The 19,156-nt window shown below is 23.1% G+C and overlaps 6 protein-coding genes across 6 annotated transcripts in view; 2 read left to right on the top strand and 4 right to left on the bottom strand.

Moving 5' to 3' along the window:
- The first annotated feature begins 510 nt into the window (after positions 1-510).
- On the top strand, positions 511-1,755 carry LOC105364608 (translation machinery-associated protein 16). Its single transcript, XM_011502587.1, has 5 exons — positions 511-531; positions 936-1,030; positions 1,179-1,319; positions 1,390-1,538; positions 1,611-1,755. Exons 1-5 carry the CDS (start codon positions 511-513, stop codon positions 1,745-1,747), a joined length of 543 nt encoding a protein of 180 aa, XP_011500889.1. The 3' UTR covers positions 1,748-1,755.
- Positions 1,756-2,009: 254 nt separating this feature from the next.
- On the bottom strand, positions 2,010-2,681 carry LOC105364482 (uncharacterized protein C1orf131). The gene is made up of 2 exons (XM_011502408.1): positions 2,644-2,681; positions 2,010-2,587 (listed from the first exon to the last, which is right to left on the bottom strand). Exon 2 carries the CDS (start codon positions 2,577-2,579, stop codon positions 2,010-2,012), a length of 570 nt encoding a protein of 189 aa, XP_011500710.1. The 5' UTR covers positions 2,580-2,587; positions 2,644-2,681.
- Positions 2,682-3,336: 655 nt separating this feature from the next.
- On the bottom strand, positions 3,337-4,086 carry ND-B22 (NADH dehydrogenase (ubiquinone) B22 subunit). The gene is made up of 2 exons (XM_011502588.1): positions 3,857-4,086; positions 3,337-3,667 (listed from the first exon to the last, which is right to left on the bottom strand). The coding sequence occupies exons 1-2, from the start codon at positions 3,964-3,966 to the stop codon at positions 3,337-3,339; spliced, it is 441 nt and encodes a 146-aa protein (XP_011500890.1). The 5' UTR covers positions 3,967-4,086.
- A 368-nt stretch (positions 4,087-4,454) lies between these two features.
- Positions 4,455-6,454, top strand: LOC105364483 (uncharacterized). The gene is made up of 2 exons (XM_011502409.1): positions 4,455-4,667; positions 5,510-6,454. Exons 1-2 carry the CDS (start codon positions 4,499-4,501, stop codon positions 6,334-6,336), a joined length of 996 nt encoding a protein of 331 aa, XP_011500711.1. The 5' UTR covers positions 4,455-4,498; the 3' UTR covers positions 6,337-6,454.
- Positions 6,455-7,402: 948 nt separating this feature from the next.
- Positions 7,403-11,890, bottom strand: Mcm3 (minichromosome maintenance 3). Its single transcript, XM_011502410.1, has 11 exons — positions 11,776-11,890; positions 11,550-11,662; positions 11,260-11,468; positions 10,958-11,088; positions 10,062-10,300; positions 9,679-9,921; positions 9,155-9,518; positions 8,455-8,759; positions 8,214-8,364; positions 7,724-8,142; positions 7,403-7,601 (listed from the first exon to the last, which is right to left on the bottom strand). The coding sequence occupies exons 1-11, from the start codon at positions 11,845-11,847 to the stop codon at positions 7,403-7,405; spliced, it is 2,445 nt and encodes an 814-aa protein (XP_011500712.1). The 5' UTR covers positions 11,848-11,890.
- Positions 11,891-16,836: 4,946 nt separating this feature from the next.
- Liprin-beta (liprin-beta 1) overlaps positions 16,837-19,156 on the bottom strand; it is a 16,057-nt gene continuing 13,737 nt past the window's right edge. Inside the window, exons 13-15 of the mRNA XM_011502589.1 lie at positions 18,830-19,153; positions 18,519-18,719; positions 16,837-17,775 (exon numbers count right to left, since the gene is read on the bottom strand). Of these exons, the coding sequence (XP_011500891.1) occupies positions 18,561-18,719; positions 18,830-19,153 (483 nt within the window). The 3' untranslated portion in view covers positions 16,837-17,775; positions 18,519-18,560. The remainder of the gene's footprint in view (positions 17,776-18,518; positions 18,720-18,829; positions 19,154-19,156) is intronic.

Genomic DNA, 19,156 nt, shown 5'->3' on the forward strand with positions numbered 1-19,156 from the left:
ATATACCCCCCCCCCCCAATAATGTAACATTGCTTCATAAATTAATAATACAATTTATTTTAATCGATAAACTATTTTTTATGTTGATTTTATGATATATCATTTTTTATGATGTTAAAATTGTTTTACAATGACATTTACATTTAAGCTAACGTGTCTTAATTACGTATTATTATTATATTATAATATTATTTTACGAATTATAATAACAATCATATATGTTTTTTTATTCAAATTAAGTTATACAATTTGTAAATTGAAATGATTTTATGGAGCCACGTTTACAAAATATTGAAAATAATGTATTACGTTAAGTTGTCTTAATCAAAGAAATTTATTATATTAGAAGTACGAATTATAATATTAGAAATATAAATCCTTAAACTAATTATTAAAGCTATTATGACATATTTTTTTAATGTACAACTTCGAAGCAAGAACAAAACAAATTTTATCTTAAAAAAAAAATCTTGTGACACTATTATTTTAAATTTATGTTTCGCGCTTGCAATGAACGAGCTTAGACCTCTGGTGAACGCTCAAGAAATATTGTCTTGATTGAAAAGAGTATCCTATCTAAATAAACTAACTTCCAATTCATCAATAAATTTATATATAAAATAAACATTTAAAATTCATGAAAATATTTTTGACACCCCTTTATCATTGGCGTTTCTATTCATTTTTTTAAGATCGCATATTCTGTATGCATAAATGCGAATTCACACACGTATGGAATTATTTTTTAACATAAGTATTCCGGTCATTAAGGTTAAATCTCCATTTACATAATAATATACGTTTATTTCGCATACTAATAATATTTTCTTAATAAAAAATAATTTATGATTTTGAAAAATGGTAAAAATATTTTTATAAAGTTACTTATTCACAATTGAAATAAATAAATTCTTTATGAAAATGTATCATTACAGAAACAAACATCTGAGAGGGATGAAGTTAAGAGTTCAACTAAATATTTACATCCTAAAAGCAGAAAATGTATAGCATTAATCAAACAATTAAAAAAGTAAATATAACTCTTCAATGTTTAAAATACTTTAATTTTCTATTATTAATGGATCTAGTTTTTATCTAATAATATTTGATGTAAAAAATTGAAAATAAAATACTATTCGTAGTTTATATAAATTAAAATTGTATTTTGTAATGCTTAGAAAATCAAAGAAAGTAAAAGCTAAACAAGAAAGCAGATATAAACAAACTTTATTAGCTGAAAAACTATTATGGTTCCAGAAGAATTTAAATCATGAAATTCATGCATATACAGCTGAACTAATTTCTTTATTAATTGAAAAGTATGTATACTTTTAAATGATCGATACTTCAAATGGGCCTATAAATTAAGAAAATATTTATAATAATTAGGTATATTGCTCGTAATGATGATGAACTACAGCAAATTAATATTAAACGATCAATTGGGGGTAAAAGGAATCAGCAACATGCTAGCCGCGAAGATGCAATTCGTATAACGAAAGAAAGAGAAATAAGGGACTATGAAAGTTGTGGTATAGGTAAAGAAATCTATATTTTATTTTAAAATTAAATTAAAAAAAAAGTGTAAATATATATAATAATTTTTATAGAAATACCCAATCTTTTGAATCCAATTCAATATGAATTGCTTAAAAATTGGAATGGAGATTTAAAGTTATTACCCAATTTTAAACTTTGTCATTTTAAAAAATATTTAGATAATGAGATAATCAAGGAAAAAAAATAATATACATAGAATGAAAATTAACTATATCGGTTAATTTAAAAAATTATGATTACAAAGATTTATGAAGTAAAAATTGAAGAAAAAGCATAATCTAGATAATTTACGTAAAGTAAAATGGATTAGATATGGTATAAATTAACGAATGAGAGTTTTATTATTTCAATAAAAAGAATTTATTATTTTAGTAAAAATGTTAACTATTTACATTAATTCATAAAAAATTATATTTATTATAATTAATTAATTAATTTATAGATTGTCTTTAGTTCTTTTTACTTCCTTTTTTATGAGCTTTACCTTTGGCAACTTTTCCATAAACGTCAAGGATTCCATTGGATTTCTTACCTTTTCTTTTATTTGTATTTGAATTAATATTTTTCTTATTTTTGTTCATTAATAATTTACTTGCACTAAAACCGGATGCAAACTTTAATTTTTTAGCTTCTTGCGCTGCATTCCTTTTCCTTTCTTCGATTAATTTTTTGTAATTTTTTCCCCTATTTTTTGGTGGTTTTGCACCTAAACTTATTGCTAATGCCATTTTTGCTTTTAGACCACTATGCTTATCTAAACCGGACATTCCAAATTTGATAATATCATATCTAAATCTTTTCATTTCTTTTTCTTGTTCTTCTTTTTCATTTATTTTTTGGCTTTTCATATCTTTTTCTCCAGATAAAGATTGCTGTGTTCGATTAATTAAAGCATTTTTACTTTTTGTTTGGTCTTTGGTTAAACTTGATGGCTTATGCGCTTCGTAAGTAAAGAGAGTGTGCATTTTTTCAGCATTTTCAATATTGTTTGAAGCACGAGTTTTAATAAAGTCTTCCATAATTTAACCTTAAAAAAGAAATATTTTATAAAATATTTATCATAAAAATGCCACTTTAACTCACCTAATTGAACAAGTTGAAATTAAAATACTTTAACTTTAAAATATCTATTGCTTATATAAAAATAAAAAGGGATGCGTATATATATATATATATATATATATTGCAAGGTATAACATTTTCATAACAAAAATTCTGCTTTTTGACTCATATAGGTATATTAATTAATATGTTTTAGACATATTGTTGGATGCGTATTTTACATTATCAAAATATATTACATCGAATTTTGAATATTTAAAAAAGTACTGTATTTTAATCTTCCGTATACCTGCTGTTTTTCATGGTAAATGTAACGATGAACGTATCGTATAAGGTATATATGAAAATAAACAATTACTGATTTTTGAAAAGTAAAAAAATTTATTTTTAATGCATTCATATACGCATATATGATTTATTCATTTATCAATAACCACTCAATTACCTTTTAATAACAATTTCGCTTTTTCTATCATAGCAAAAATTTAATTAATAATAAATTTACTTTCAAATTATTACAATTATTAACTGTATTATATTAATTATAATAAATCATTAATATATAAACGTATATTTTATAAATATTTACAAACCATAGGTAAAATAAAGTAGATCTAAGAAAATCAAATAAAACATGATTATAATGTATATTAAGGCAGTATTTAATAAATACACTAATAATATTATTGTACAATACTTCCACTACAATATTTACTAATGCTTGGTATTATCAACATTTTCAACTTGTTCTCCATATTCTTTTTTGTAAAATTCTTCATATTCTATTTTTCTTTGTTCCCGTAGTGCAAAGTATTTTGGATACATAGCTTTTTCCATTGGATGCCAATAATCTAAGACCCAATCTGGTGGAGGTTCATCTCTACAATATGCAACACCCTTGGGTGATTGAGGAAATTGAATATAGTCGTAGAATACATCATTACGTAATTTTTCTTCCGCTCTGTTTAATAAATCTTTTGAAACAATAACATTTTTTATATTTTTATTTTTATCAAATTCATGTCTTATGAGAACTGCTTTATATCTGGAATAGTTTTAAAAATGTTTAATAATACTGAACTTATCTACACACAATCGATAATTAATAATTTTTTATAATAAATGAATTTAACAAATCTTATTGCACCTATAATTACTTATTATTTAAAAGATATTTAAATTTAAAACAATTAGATAAAAATAATCGTGGAATATACATAAAGATAAAACCAACCTAGCTTCTTCAAATATGTGGTTAGTGCTTTCTATATGACGTATAACACGTTTATAAAAGTTACATATTTTTCTTGAATGTGAAACTAATCCTGATGGAATTTGAGCCATTCTCTAAATTTAACCTTTACAAAATGAATCCTCACTTTTGTTGATTAAATATTAAAGTAAATTAATGAAAGCTTACGTCTAAAATGCAAGTTTACAAGATACGTGACGTTACGCATGCGTCAGAAATATATACGTAATAAATGTCTTCGCTAATGTTATTGAATGAAATATGTGTTTATTATTTTATTTATAAAATTTATATTTTATATTAAATTATTAATAATTATCTAGTGCTTGTTATAAATTGAACTTGAAATCTTTTGCAATATTGAAATTATTATTGAAATTATATAATAATTAAGTTAATTAAAAAATCTTTGAACCTCAAAATTATTTTCAGCTTGCAAATTAAAAAAAAAATATGTATATATGTATAAATATATATGTGTGTGTATATAAAATAAAGGCAAGTTTTATAAATTCGTAATCATAACTGAATATAAAATTCAGAAATTATTACAATATCTTATTAATAGTTAATTAAATTTGTAGTTAATTAAAATAAAATTTACAGAAAGTATTGTAATTGGATATGATGTCTATTAACTCTCCAGATTCGCACAAAATTTCTCTTAAAATCATCGAAGCAATAAAACTACATCCAGTTTTATATATTTCTGAAGTTAAAGGAAATGCCATCAAATTACAAGAATTTAAACAAAAGGTTTGGAAAAGAATTTCTGATGAACTAGGTCTAGATCGTAAGTTAAAATAAATTCACGATAAATTTATATTTCTATATAAAATTATTAGTGTATGCACATATTTGTTTAATTATAATGATTTATAATTATTGTATTGAAATTACAAAATTTTATAGCTGAAAATTGTTTTATGAAATTAGTTTAAGGCTTGATTGAAAATATATTTTACTTTTCAAAAATAATATTCTCAGCTTTATTTTACTTCATTTTTCTGTAATTTCAAATATACATGCATCCTATATTAGATGTTTTACTCAAAAAAATTTTATGGCAACAGTGTTTATTATATATTTATGAAAGTTTATTATTCATTAATTATTCAATTATTTTATATTGTATTTTATAAAGATTGACATTTTATATATAAGATTTTATGTATACATTAGATTTAATAAATTATTGTATTTATATATAATAACTAAATGAAATTAAGCTATACATATACTATAATATAATTTTTTAAATGTTACTCAATCTGTATAATACAGTAATAAACTAGTTTTTAAATTGAAGATTTTAATTTAATAAAACTGCCTTATTATTTAATTTATTTAAAAGATTATATAGGTATATGTATGTTACTTTTATATTACTAATTTATATTATAATTAATAATTTATATTACTTTTTAAAAAAATTTTGATCTTCAAATTTCAATAAAATTTACATAAAATAAAATAGAATATTTTACAAAGTTGTTATTTTGTCTCATAACATTGATATGACATACATCTGACACTGTACTTGTCAATTTATAGAAAAAGCTCTTATATTTTACATATATTACATACATATGTAAAAATTAAATGTGTATGACTCTTAATAAAGTGAACTTTTAGCTGTTTGGGTGAAATTAAAATGGAAAAATCTAAGAGATACTTATTGCCGAATATTAAAATATAAAAAAAAATCACCAAAAGGATTAAGGAGAAAAAAATGGATATTCGAAGACCACTTGAATTTTTTAAAGTTTCCTTATGAGTCAAATTACGAATCCCAGCATATTGAATTAACTGAAGAATATATAAATGACATAAACAAAGAAGTCATCAATTCACAAGATTTCTTAGAGCAATTAGAAAATAATATAGAAGATGATGATTACAGTGAGTATTTAGAAATACTTGAAGAAAATACAAATTTAGAGGAAAATCATGTACAAGAAAGTCTTGAAAATGATGACAATGTTATATTAGAAGGTAATGATGATAAAAATTTACAACGTTTAGCAATTGATGCTTACGCAAAACAAATCCAATCCAAGTATAGAAAAATAAGACCAAAAAAAATTAAAATTCAAGAAAATACTAATATTAAATCATTAACTCCAATTTTCATAAATACACAACCAATTATTCCTTTACGCAAGCCAATGGTATCTGAAAATATTCAAAACATAAAAAAAATTACAAAAGCAACTACTGAAAAAAATAATTATGATCATAAAAGTAGTATAGATCATTTTTTTAACAAGATGGCACAAGTTGTTAAGAAATTACCTCCTAAAGCTCAAGCTGATATAAAAATGGATATCTGTAAAATTGTATCAGAAGCAGAAATTCATCATTCTAGACAAAATCCATCAGAAACTATACAAAAGTACACAAGTATGCCAGGAATGATTCCAAAGTTGGTATTAGTTCCATGTCAAATGTTAGACAATTAACATAATTACTTTTAGAAACAAATACTAAAAAATACTGCATCGACCTTGTATAATATGGTTCAACATGAACATTCTTTTGTATAATGAAAATATTAAATTCTTGTTAATTCAATGAATGAAATCTAAAAAATGTTAATATTTTTTAGAAAAATTGCTAATATAAAAATATAAGTTTTTATTATAATGCAATAAATTATTAATTTATAAATAATTTTTTAATCATTTCATGTTTATCTACTGTCTTTGTCTACTTAATCGTTTTTATTTTATTTTATAAGCACGCATTTTTTTATATTAAATCTTATTATGTTAATATAATTAACAAAAGAATTCATAATTTTCAAAAATTAATGTGCATACGAACATTGGAATAAAAAATATTGATAATAATTATAAAATAAATATACAAATTTGTTATAAAAATCTAGCTTTTGAAACATGTTATCTTTCTGTTATATAAAATAATTTATAATAAATTTATAACAATATATTACTCAATTTTACTAGAACAATTCTGCTATATTATTTAATATTTAATATCAAATAATTGTGTATCTTAAAAAAATTTCAAATTGAAATTTTTATTTTACAAAAATACTCCTTTTCGAGAAAAAGTATCACAAGAATATGTCAATTACATAAATTTAAAGATTATTAATTCTGTTAAAAGGCAATTCTATTTCTAATTTCACTTTTTAGTTATTTATAAGAAAATTAAAATATTTCTTTAATAAATTATAACAAAATACTATTAAATGCATAATACTGTATGCTATAAGAAATAAAAAATAATCATATACATATGCATAATAATAATAAAATATGGAAATGTAACATATTTTGAAATAAATATTTAAATCTTAATTAAGAAGATAAATATATTAAATATTAAAAATAAATCATAGATTAATTTTCCAAAATATTTTCTAGCAAGCAACAATTAAAAAACATAAAAATTTTATTTAATATTTAATAAAAATAAAAATGATACAAAATATTAAAAATAATCGAAATATATATGTATTAAGTCCAAGTAGAAAAATATTAATTCTAATATTTACTAATATTAAATTAAAAAGATATTTTTATCAGCAACCATGATTTTATTTTCATCCGACATTCTATAAAGAGCAGCATGGATTTCATCAGATGAAAAAGAAGGTGTATTTTGTGAATTTATGTAATCGTGAACATTATCCACAGGTAATGTATCAGATCGTTTTTCTTGAAACATTTTCAATAATGATTTTCGGAATACTTGAAGTCTAAAATAAAAAATTCAAATATGAACTTATATTTATCAATCGACTACATTCAAAGTAAAACTATAATTATATTCAAAAATTTCTAAATATCATAAGATATGAAATATTAATTAGTAATTTACCTATCGTTACTAATTTCCTGTATTTGTGGCGTCGAGGAAGGTGATTTCTCTTCTGTATCAATTTCTTTAGTCTGAGAACGAGTAACCCGCTGAATAGCATCGTCAATATGGGATTCATCGTCGTCATCATCATCATAAGCATATGGATCATATCCAGGTTCACCATCTACAAGATTGCGTTTCCTGGTGCGTTTAGGCTTTTTATATTCGAAATCAGCATCCTCCTCACTACTGGTACCACTACTTCTTCTGCGCTTCTTCTTTCCTTTTTCTAATACTCGTTTGAAATATGCATATTGGACTAGTTCAATGGCAGCTTGTGCATCTTCGACAGTAACATTTTTTGAGAGACGAGCTTTAGCATGAGCTGTTGATAGACGTATTAATGTTTCAACCGTACGAGCAGTAATTGGTTGCGTCTAAAAGTTTTACAATAACATTTATTACTTTCTTCATATTTCATTATTGAAGAAAAAAAGTTTCATTTTACCCTAGCTACATCAGACTCGATATTATCTTCTGATCTAAGACGTGCATATTCATCTGCAATACTTTTACAAGCCTCTTCAGTAAGTTTGGGCTTCATGCAACGAGCAATATGAATATATTTTCTCATAAACTTTACCGTAAGAATTTGATCACTAAAAATAATTGTTTGCAATTCTTTACGAATTCTTTAAAAATAATAAAATGTGCATGTGCATTTATGCACATATGTATAGTTTGAATACCTTTTCTTACGAGACTTTCCATGTAAAAGAGGATCATATGTTTCATAAACTTGTGTTTCTTCTTCTTCTAGTACTTCTGCATCCGGATTTTTTGTACTTAAATAATCTATTCCAATATTAAACGGTAAAGCTTCACCTTCCTGTTCCGAAGGATTTCGATATCTGTGCATTCTCACAACGTGATCACTTATAATATGATCATTATCTGCATTAATAGTATCCAGCATGACAAAAAGTAAATCAAATCGAGAAAGTAGCGAATCTTGGAGGCCAATATTTTCCATTGGAGATTTATATTGATCGTACTGTATAAAAAAATATTTTCTCAAAAATTTTCTTCAAAAATATGTATTCGCATAAATTCAATTGTTCATTCAGAAAAGAATATCTTATTTGAAAAAAATCTATATAACTAATAGATTTATTAACATTGAGAAATCGATTTAGAACAATTTTTCTATTGATTTTTATAAATAATTCAAATGTAATTTAAAATACAAAATTCCCTATTTAATCTAAGATATTAAAAATATCATATTTTAGATCAATTATTTTTTACAAACTACATCTATATTTTTAATTCAATAATCCTTTATAATTAAATACAAAGATACTATAAACTATAAACTATATATAAAAACTATTCAAACTAATTAATAACTATTCTTATAGAATTTTATTTAATTTAATAAGAACTTACTCGTCCATAAACAGGATTTGCAGCTGCTAATACAGAACATCGAGCATTTAAACTAGCATGAATTCCTGCTTTGGCGATCGTGACTCTACCTTGCTCCATTACCTCGTGAATGGCTGTCCTATCAATATCTGACATTTTATCAAATTCATCAATACAAATAACGCCACGGTCAGCTAAAACCATTGCACCAGCTTCCAACCTACGTTCACCACTTTCTACATCAGAAACTACAGCGGCTGTTAAACCAACACCGGATGAACCTCGCCCCGTAGTCGTAATAGCACGTGGCGCAATACTCAGTACGTATCGTAATAATTGAGACTTCGCAACCGAAGGATCTCCAATTAATAAAATGTTTATATCTCTAGAACGAAATTTATATTAGTTAATAAATTTGTGTAGTTTTACTAATAGCGCAATAAAAATCATGAAATAAAAATGTTACACTATTTTATTCGTAATTTTTAATTTACTTAGTTACTGATGGAAATAAAAATACTAAAATAGCAAATATTGTTAAATACCCCCTAAGTCTTGTGTTGTTTTGAAGAATTTTTTCACTTCCACCTAATAAAAGACATAAAATTGCTTTCTTTATGTATTCATGACCATGAATAGAAGGAGCCAATGATTTACTTAGAAGTTCAAAAATATTTTTCTGCGGATTATTTTTGGACAGGTTTTTACACATTGTTACATCATCATGTGAAATATTTAAGTTAGCTTCCTTAGTTAACTGTGTTATACTATTGGCAATTAAAACAGTCCTGTAATTTATATAAGAATTTTGAAATTAACTCTTTACAAATTAAATCATTAAAAGGCAATTCATTATATTTTAGAAATATTTTTTATAATGGTCCACTAAAATATATATTTTGTTAAACCAAGATTTAAAATTTTATACCTAAAGGCACCAGTGGTATAACCCTCTTTTTTTCCAGGCAAGCAACGATAGCCTCCAACAATTTGTACTCGATCTCCAGGTTTACAATGGTCTACTAAATCATTGTCACATACTACATCAATACTTCTTGGTAATTGTCCGGCAGGAGCTTTCTCCGGCATCTCTTGAATAGTAAGAGTTTGATAATCTTTATAAGTAGAAAGACCATATTCAGTTTCTAAAGGATTTCCATCATCATCCTATAAATAAATAATATATAATGACATAATTAAATTTATAAAATCTAATTTCATTTACATAAAACTAATACAAAATTTATGAAAAACAAAACATTTCTTTATTTTTTACATATAATTCTATACTTTCAGTTATGAGTTTAATTTCTACTTCTTTTATTATTGTTTTTTGATAAAACCAATATTTCCTTACCTGTTTATTAAATCAAAAAAGTTTGTTAATTTGGAAAATATTGTTACAACAAAGTTTATGATAAATCAATTAAAAGAAAATTAATTAAAGTAAAACTAATTATGTAATTGGAATTATTGAAAATTGAAAATCGTTAATATAATTGATTCATATTGCAAAACATTTTTATTCAATATTAAGACTTCAATATATTTTAAATTTCAATTTTTTATTTTATTTTAACTTTTAATTTTATTAAATTTATTATATGAAATATACCCTTATACCATTTATGTATCATAAAATTTAAAATATTTATTAAAAAAAATGTATTTCATAACATGTCACAATTAAATGAATTTTAGATTTTTAATTTTTGTTTTTTACTCCTTACATACGACAGTGCATAAGCTAAGATAATAGCATATATAATAATAACTTTTGTAATAAAATATGAGGAATTTATAATTTTATTAATTTATATTTACCTGTGTAGGATAAGCAGCTGATGTGGGAAATGCATCAAAAGATGTTAAATCACTATATGCTCTTTCCATAACGCTATTAGTAGAACTACAATAATGTACGCTTCTTACTATTTTTGGCCTAACTAAAGAACCTTGAACGATCAAGAATATATATTGAGTGAGTATTGAGTCCAATAAGTTATAAAACATAATATAATAATTTTAAATATACATAATATTATTTATCATTATGATACTATTTTGTTAATAAATATAAAAAAAAAAATATATTGTTTAATAAAGTAACAAATTTATAAACTTACATCTAACAACAATTCCTTCTACACATACCATATTGCCTAAAAATCTTGAAGTTAATGTTCTTGGTGTTGTATGCTTACTACCAAGACTACCTTCAAAGCCAATAAAAAATTCAGTATTTCCTTTAGCACAATCTGTATCTATATTTGATACAAATTGCTTCAATGCTTTTTGAAATGGTACAATTTCCTCAAATGAATTGTTCAATAAACTAAAATAATTTTTTAATCAATATAATCAATAAAGTATTTTATATTTAATTTCAATATATTATTATATATATTGTTTTCACCTGATAGCTCGTTCAGGATTTTTTCTACGTAAATCATTAATATTAACGATCAATCGATATTTTTTTTCATCTATCATATTTTTCACTAAATTAGTGTAAATACCTTGATCCTCCTAAAAATGAAAACAAAATTTTTATAGAATTTTAACAAAAAACTGACGAATAAATAAATAAATAAATAGACAAATATTAGTATATTTATCTATAATAAAAATGAGTTATATACTTGATCATCCAGGAATTCAAGATAGTGTCTTTCGGCATCTTTTAATCTGGGATCTTCATCAAAATTATCCATTTTATTAAATTTGTCAATACAAAATTTTAAAACATATATTTGAGTGATATTTTTAAAATTTACACTACAAATTGATTTTAAATTTACTCTTTTATATTAAAATTTTTTTCTAATTATAACAACTCTTTATTATATGAGGCTTAGTTATTTGAAGAACTTCTATATAATTAACTAATAATTGTTTTGGTGATTAGTTAACTTTTACATGATTTTTTATTTATGTCAAGACGTTAGTAAATATTTGGGCGGGAAAAATATTTCTTTAAGGCTTAGAAAGACGGATACTAGATATTATAGATGCAAAATTATCGTCAAGAAGAGTCGTGAAGACGGACCGTTAGAGGCGCTATAATACCTAACGCGAAGTAACATTTGAAACTAGCAAAAAAAGCCATTAAACTTTTATTACTATTATAATAAAATATAAAAACAACATTAATTAGAACATATATAAGCATATAGTCAAAAATATTTCACAATTTATCAATCGAAACAAATGTGCTATATTTATTAACTGACTAGACTTAGGATTTGCTATCTCATATTTTCAAATTACCGAATGTATATTTAAATACATATTAGATCTTACTTTTTTCAAATAAAAAAATACCTGAATTCTTAATAACAAATAGCCATAATAAAAATAGAGTTTAGGTCTTAGCCAGTGAAAATATCGAGTTGAAATAAATACTCATACTTTGTAGCATCCCCGTTGTTAAGTTCAATATGAAAACTCTAAATTTTTTGCAGATACACAAATGTAAGATATTTGTTAAAATATTTACCAAAATTTTTCAATTAAAACAGCGTTCTTTTTCTTTCGTTTACTTAAAATAAAATTCAATTCACAATAAACATTATCATGAATGTTTCTCTTTTTTTCGTTTTATTTATTATTAAAATCAACTTGAACTTATAGCACATCTTTGTATTGCCAAGCCTAGTAAAAATTTATTGTGTATTGAGCTCAATAAATAAGCCATAAATTAAACATTTATTCCATAGTTCAAAAGTTCAATGAAGCAAAAATATATCAATTACGAGTCAAGCATCCTTATTGACGACAATAATAAAATCACATAATTTATATATATATATATATATATTTATCATATTCATTGATAATAAGACATATATATTTTAATAAATAAATATAATTAATTTCAATAATCTAGGCTATCCATAGTTTAATATATCTCAATAGTTAATTTTTAATTATTAATTTGTAAATTTAAATAGGACTCGTAACTATATTAAATATCACATGAATATTTTTTATATAAAATTTTGAATTTATGACAGTCAGTGTTTCTTTTAAATTTAATAATTCATATTTTTGATAGGACATAAACGATTAACTAATTAAATAAATCTATATACTAAAATTTATAGTAAATATAGAAATATACATGTCAAATCTATTAATATATGTTTTTTTTAAGAATATCATTTGTTAATGTAGATTTCTATATAAAAAAAAGTTGGATATAGTGGAGCATTTAGGAAAAATAATAATAAAACTACACTGAATAATCAAATCTAAAATTAATATTATTTAATTAAACAGTATACAATATAAAATAGTAATTCACATTGTCATTTATTCATTTTTCAAAACAAGCATCGATTTAAAAATTTAGTACTTCATCCTTATTTTAAAAAAATATTCATTTTCATACAAGCGATATATGAAAGAATCTTTGAACTTTAAGTCAAATATTCAGCTGCTGCCTCATTAACTTTATATTTACATAAAATCATTGCATCTAATATCATCATTGTGCAAAATATTTTGTTGGTACCTGAGAATATATATTTGTTGGTTATATTAAAATATGTATAATCTGATTGTAATAACAATAAATTGAAAAATATATTATAATTTTGTATAATGTAATTAAATCAAAATTATATTATTTACTGTACCAGTTATAAATATATTTTTTATTAAAGTTTGTACGTTTTATGGCTAATTTTAATATTACAAAATTTAAAAATCTTTTATAGTAGAGTATGAAAAATGTATTTATAAACAATTTATCTCGAATATTCTTAAGATAATAAAATAATAAATACTTTAATTGCAAATATTATCAAATTATATTCGATAGCTTTATGACATTTTGGTCTGTGTATGAAATTTTAATGCAGATTAAAGAATTTTATCAGTTCTCACATTATTCCATTTTAAATTATAACTATTTATCATTATAGCTAATTTTATTAAATACTACCGAATAAAGTATATTTCTTAAAATAAAGTGTAAATTATAATACGAAATAATTGAAAGAAATTTTTAATGTGACAGAGAAAGTGAGTTGAAACACGATACACTATTAGTCAATAGAAAATACTTTTTTGTAAATAAAATATTCAAATTAAATGTATAACACATTAATTAATTAATTTCAATAAAAACTTTCAAGACCTTTCTTTTAATTTTTAATTATAATTTATAAGTTAAATAATTTAAAATATAATTTTTATTAAGTATTTTAATTAATTAATATTTTGTAAATCTTTGTAATTAATAAATAATTTTAACAATTGAGGTTACTTAAATAAATATTATAATACTTAAATTATTTTTTTATCTTTCATAATCAATAGTAGCTTACTTATATTGTACAATTTTATCACTATTTCGAATATAATAATCAATTAATAGCAAAAGCAGCAATATTATTGTTTAATCAGTTCATTACATTTTGAAATACAAATAATTGATTAATTATATGCAATCGAATATTACGAGAAAGGAAATTTATATTCATATTACTCTATATTATTTAAGAAAAGTGGTCCCTAAATTCTCTAAATTAATAAAAATACATATCGCAGCTGCTTGGTAATTAATTAATTAATTATAGTCTTGAATTAGGCACAAAAGAATTTCTTATTATAGATAATTATTTCTAATCTTTCAACATACAAAATATATCAATATATATATATATATATATATAGAGAGAGAGAAATTTATACATTAGAAATGCATACATTAGTAAACACGTAATTAACAATAGATTTCAATTTTTATTAAGAAGTAGATAAGGAATGTCATAATAATAAATAATATAAGGATTTATCATCAATTAGATAAAACCATATCATATATAAAAAACAACCCTTGTTAAAAATTATATAAAATAGAAAACTTTCTTAACATACAAATTTTTTGCTTATACTTAATGATTATTATCATTAAAATGAATTTTTAATTATAAACGTTATACAAATTTTTATTTTAACTATTTTAAAGTTTAATGCACGCACAATGAATGTAAAAATTCATTGTATGCTCAACACATTCTTTGACACAAAATAATATGTATTATTTTGAAATACTATTTTGTTTTATTGTCAATTAAAGCAAATATTGATTATGCAATTAGCGCATGATTGTCTTCAGTTATGATAAAGATAATACAGATTATAGGCACGATATTTAATACATTGATCTGCATCATTTTATAGAGCAGAACGAAAATTATGTTTGTCAATTGAAATTTTCACATATGATTAATATTAGATTGTCAGGTATATTAAGTTTTTTATACCTTTTATACAGTATTATATATAAAAATTTGAGTTGATTACAGTATTATAATACTAATTTATTTTATTTGATGAATATTTATGAAATTTTCTTCACTGAACGAATATTGATAATTAATGAATGATTTATGTAATTCAGAGTTGAAATTTTAATACTGTCAGTCTAATAATTATATTGAAATATTATTTAGTTCGCGTATAAGTAATATAAAATGATTTATTACTAAATATCTACGCATAATTCAAAATTTCTATCAATCTTAATATGTAAGGTTTGAAATATTAAATTACTTATAAAAATTATCCTTCTTAAACAAAAAATGTTATAAAAACCATCTTAGGTGTTCCCTATCCGACATAGTAGAGACTTTAAAAATGTGAACTCTCAACACTAGCGACAGGGTAACTTATTTTTCCATAATTCATGTCAATCGTTATGAATGTAGGAAGTCGATTTTTATTATCTCTTTGAATAGTAATAGATTTATAAAATTAAAAAAAAAAAGACTTCCTTACATTAAAATTTATACATTGTAAATTTTAATTTACTTCCAAAAATAACTTTGCAAGTCTTTCAACCTCAATATATACATATTTCTCCTTAAGATTTCTACTTAGATTTATGGGATTAAATTTAATCGAAATAGAATAACTAATAATATATTTTTATATATTAGCAAGTATAAATTGACGTAACTGTGTTCCAGAAAGTATTATTTAATAGGGTTGCAAATTGATCTCATATTTCTATAATATCCAGATACTTTGCAGAGAGTTATTAACCTATGCATTAAGGCTCAAGGATACAATTTATTCCTTAGTTTGAAGAAAAGATAGAGTATAACTGAGATTTTATACCAACATAATTTATGGAATTTGTTTGATGTATTTCTGACACTGCAACAGTTGGAAAAAGAAAACTATAAATATGGCATTGACTATAATAAGCTCACAATGCTTTTAAGACAAACGTGAAAAAAAAAACTTTAGCTATAAAAGAACCACATTAAATTTAGAGATTACGAATGCCAAAACAATATGACTTCTAAAAAAAATATTATCAAGTCGATGAATAATAGCTAAGAGTAAAATAAAAATTTAAAGCTAATACATGAAGAAAAGTAATATGAGTTAAACGAATGTTAAAAGAACAATAGTAATCGTAATTTGAGAATGACTGAAAAATGTGAAAAGGATCAACTACTAGTATTGTTTCTTAATACGATCAATAATTAGGCCAAGAAAATGAATAAATTCAGTGAAATACCTGCACTGTATTTAACATAAATAAATCTATGTATTTAGATTAAGATCATGATACTTGTTGCTAACTCACTGAATTATATGTTGAGGCGAATGATCATATCGCCATTAGAAGTTACTTAATTAAAAGCATTATTATTAGCATCTAATTCACATAATGTTGCTGGTAATAAAAATTTTCTAGAGCACATATCAAATAAAAACTCGAGTTGATATTATATAATAGAAATCTGTCATACTTCTGGAATTTGTTGAAGTCATATAAATTCTAATACTCACTACCGCTATTATACCACTACTCGTATTCAGCTGTAATTGCACAAGATATATAGCATTGTATACTCATTATTGATCAAATTAAAATTATGCAATAAATCTTAGTATTAGATATTTACTTTCTGGATAAGAACATCAGTCTATTCAGAATAAATCTTCTCGATCATAAATACTTTTAACATTAACTGCTATTCCAAAACTGAGGAGTTCTAAAATTATCGATCCTTTTAATCTCTCAAAAATTTATTCCATTACCACCTATCTCATTGTTGTCAGTTAAAATTAAGATCAGTTACGCTAAAATACATTAATCAAATTAAAGAAAACAGACTTGCTCGCAATTCTTGTGGCTACATCCAGACACTGGTAACTCAGTTTCTTCATTTAATTACAATTATTATAGATGAGGCATGTAGCAATTAGAGGCCATTCGATTAATGTTCATTGTATTAGTAAAGGTACTTTCAAAAACTTATCACGATTTTTAATATTGTATGGTTGACGATCAGTATAATAAAAATACAATCTATACAACAATAGAATAACCACTTCCATGTTGTTGATAATTAAATAATAAATTTGTCTTTAACAAGCAAGACACCCTATTTTAATTACGTTACTACAAACTGCTATTTCTAACGTTTATGTACTTAAAAATAACCTTGTAATATGATAGCATTTTCATATTTTCATACTTGCAATTTAATAATCAGTTCGTGTAAGCTCAGATACGCCCTATGAATTTGCATTTAATATTTATCTATTCTTCAATTGCTTTTCTTACATACAGCCAATAACACGTTTTTGTTCTCCTATCTCGATATCTGAAACTAATTCAATTTCATTTAATTTTATTAATGTAATGAACTTTAAAACTTTAATTAACATTAATTAATAAATAATTATGAAAGTAGCATGATGATGAGAAAGCAATGTTAGATAAGCTTCAAAATGATGTTACTATTTGCAACATTAATAAAGGTAAAGCGTACATGTAAAGGTCAATTTGATTCTAATATTTTGCCATTTCACAGTTACAAAAGAACTATATTAAAAAATTATTATGCATGTAATAATTTATAGCTTTATAGCGATTATTAGTTTTGTTTTTATTTAATTATATATCCAGTATATTAGAAGTTTAATATATTAGTAATTTCTCTATTTATATTGTCCATCTGTTTATGATAAATATATTATGTTAAAAGTATCTTTTAGCGTCAACATTTATTTATATCATTAAATTAAAAATAATCTATTTGCATGAACTTTTTTTATATTATTATTTTATAAATGTATATAAAAAAATTTAAAGCATAAAATTATAGAAATTTTTAATATATAAATAAAGAATTTACTTATTTAATAATATAAATATTATTTATATACTATTAAAATTTATGACGAAATATTTTATAAACCATATAAAATAGTAGCAACAAATTTAATGAACAAATAAGTAAAAATTTTACGTAAAATCAAATGGAATATTGATACTAATAAAATGCTGAAAAATTTTCTGCTGATTGATATATAGCACAAAGGCATTTGTATTAGTCGAGTTAGAACTTACTAATTAGCTTTTAGATGACAGCTTGAATGAATCTGTTTCTGATTAAAATGTAGGTGAGTTGAGATTAGGACTTCCCAAACTTGTTGAAGATGTTGATGGTGTACCTGTTGGTGATCCTTCTAGTGGACAAACTAGATTTCCAACATCTATTTCATTCTTACATTTTTTGCGTTTGAGCGTAAATTGTGTTCTTTTTGGTACCTAAATATATATTTATTCAATATTGCAATACATAATGTATATATATATATATATATATATATATATATATATATATATATATATATATTCGATAAGAATATTGTTTATACCTTTAATCTAGCCGTAAGTGTAAGAGGCACGAATCCAAGCGTATTTTCTATTTCTCGTTTTTGTTGAACAACTTCCCTACCAACAATCTCATTAAAGTGAGTGGTTAAATGCCGACGAAGTAAAGTTTTAACTGGTGGTATACTTAGTAAAGTAGCTAATAATTCAGAGGTAAATCGATGTTCATAAACTATGAGTCCGCCATGAACACCCGACCCGCGCATATTTGGTGCATATTCAGCGAGGTCGACTATACGCAGCCATTCCATAACTCTATGATTTGTCCACAATGCTACTTGAGTTTTATTCTTATCCATAACTTCACACAA

The sequence above is a fragment of the Ceratosolen solmsi genome, unplaced genomic scaffold (assembly GCF_000503995.2).
Source record: "Ceratosolen solmsi marchali unplaced genomic scaffold, CerSol_1.0 scaffold39, whole genome shotgun sequence".
Taxonomy (NCBI): Eukaryota; Metazoa; Arthropoda; class Insecta; order Hymenoptera; family Agaonidae; genus Ceratosolen; species Ceratosolen solmsi.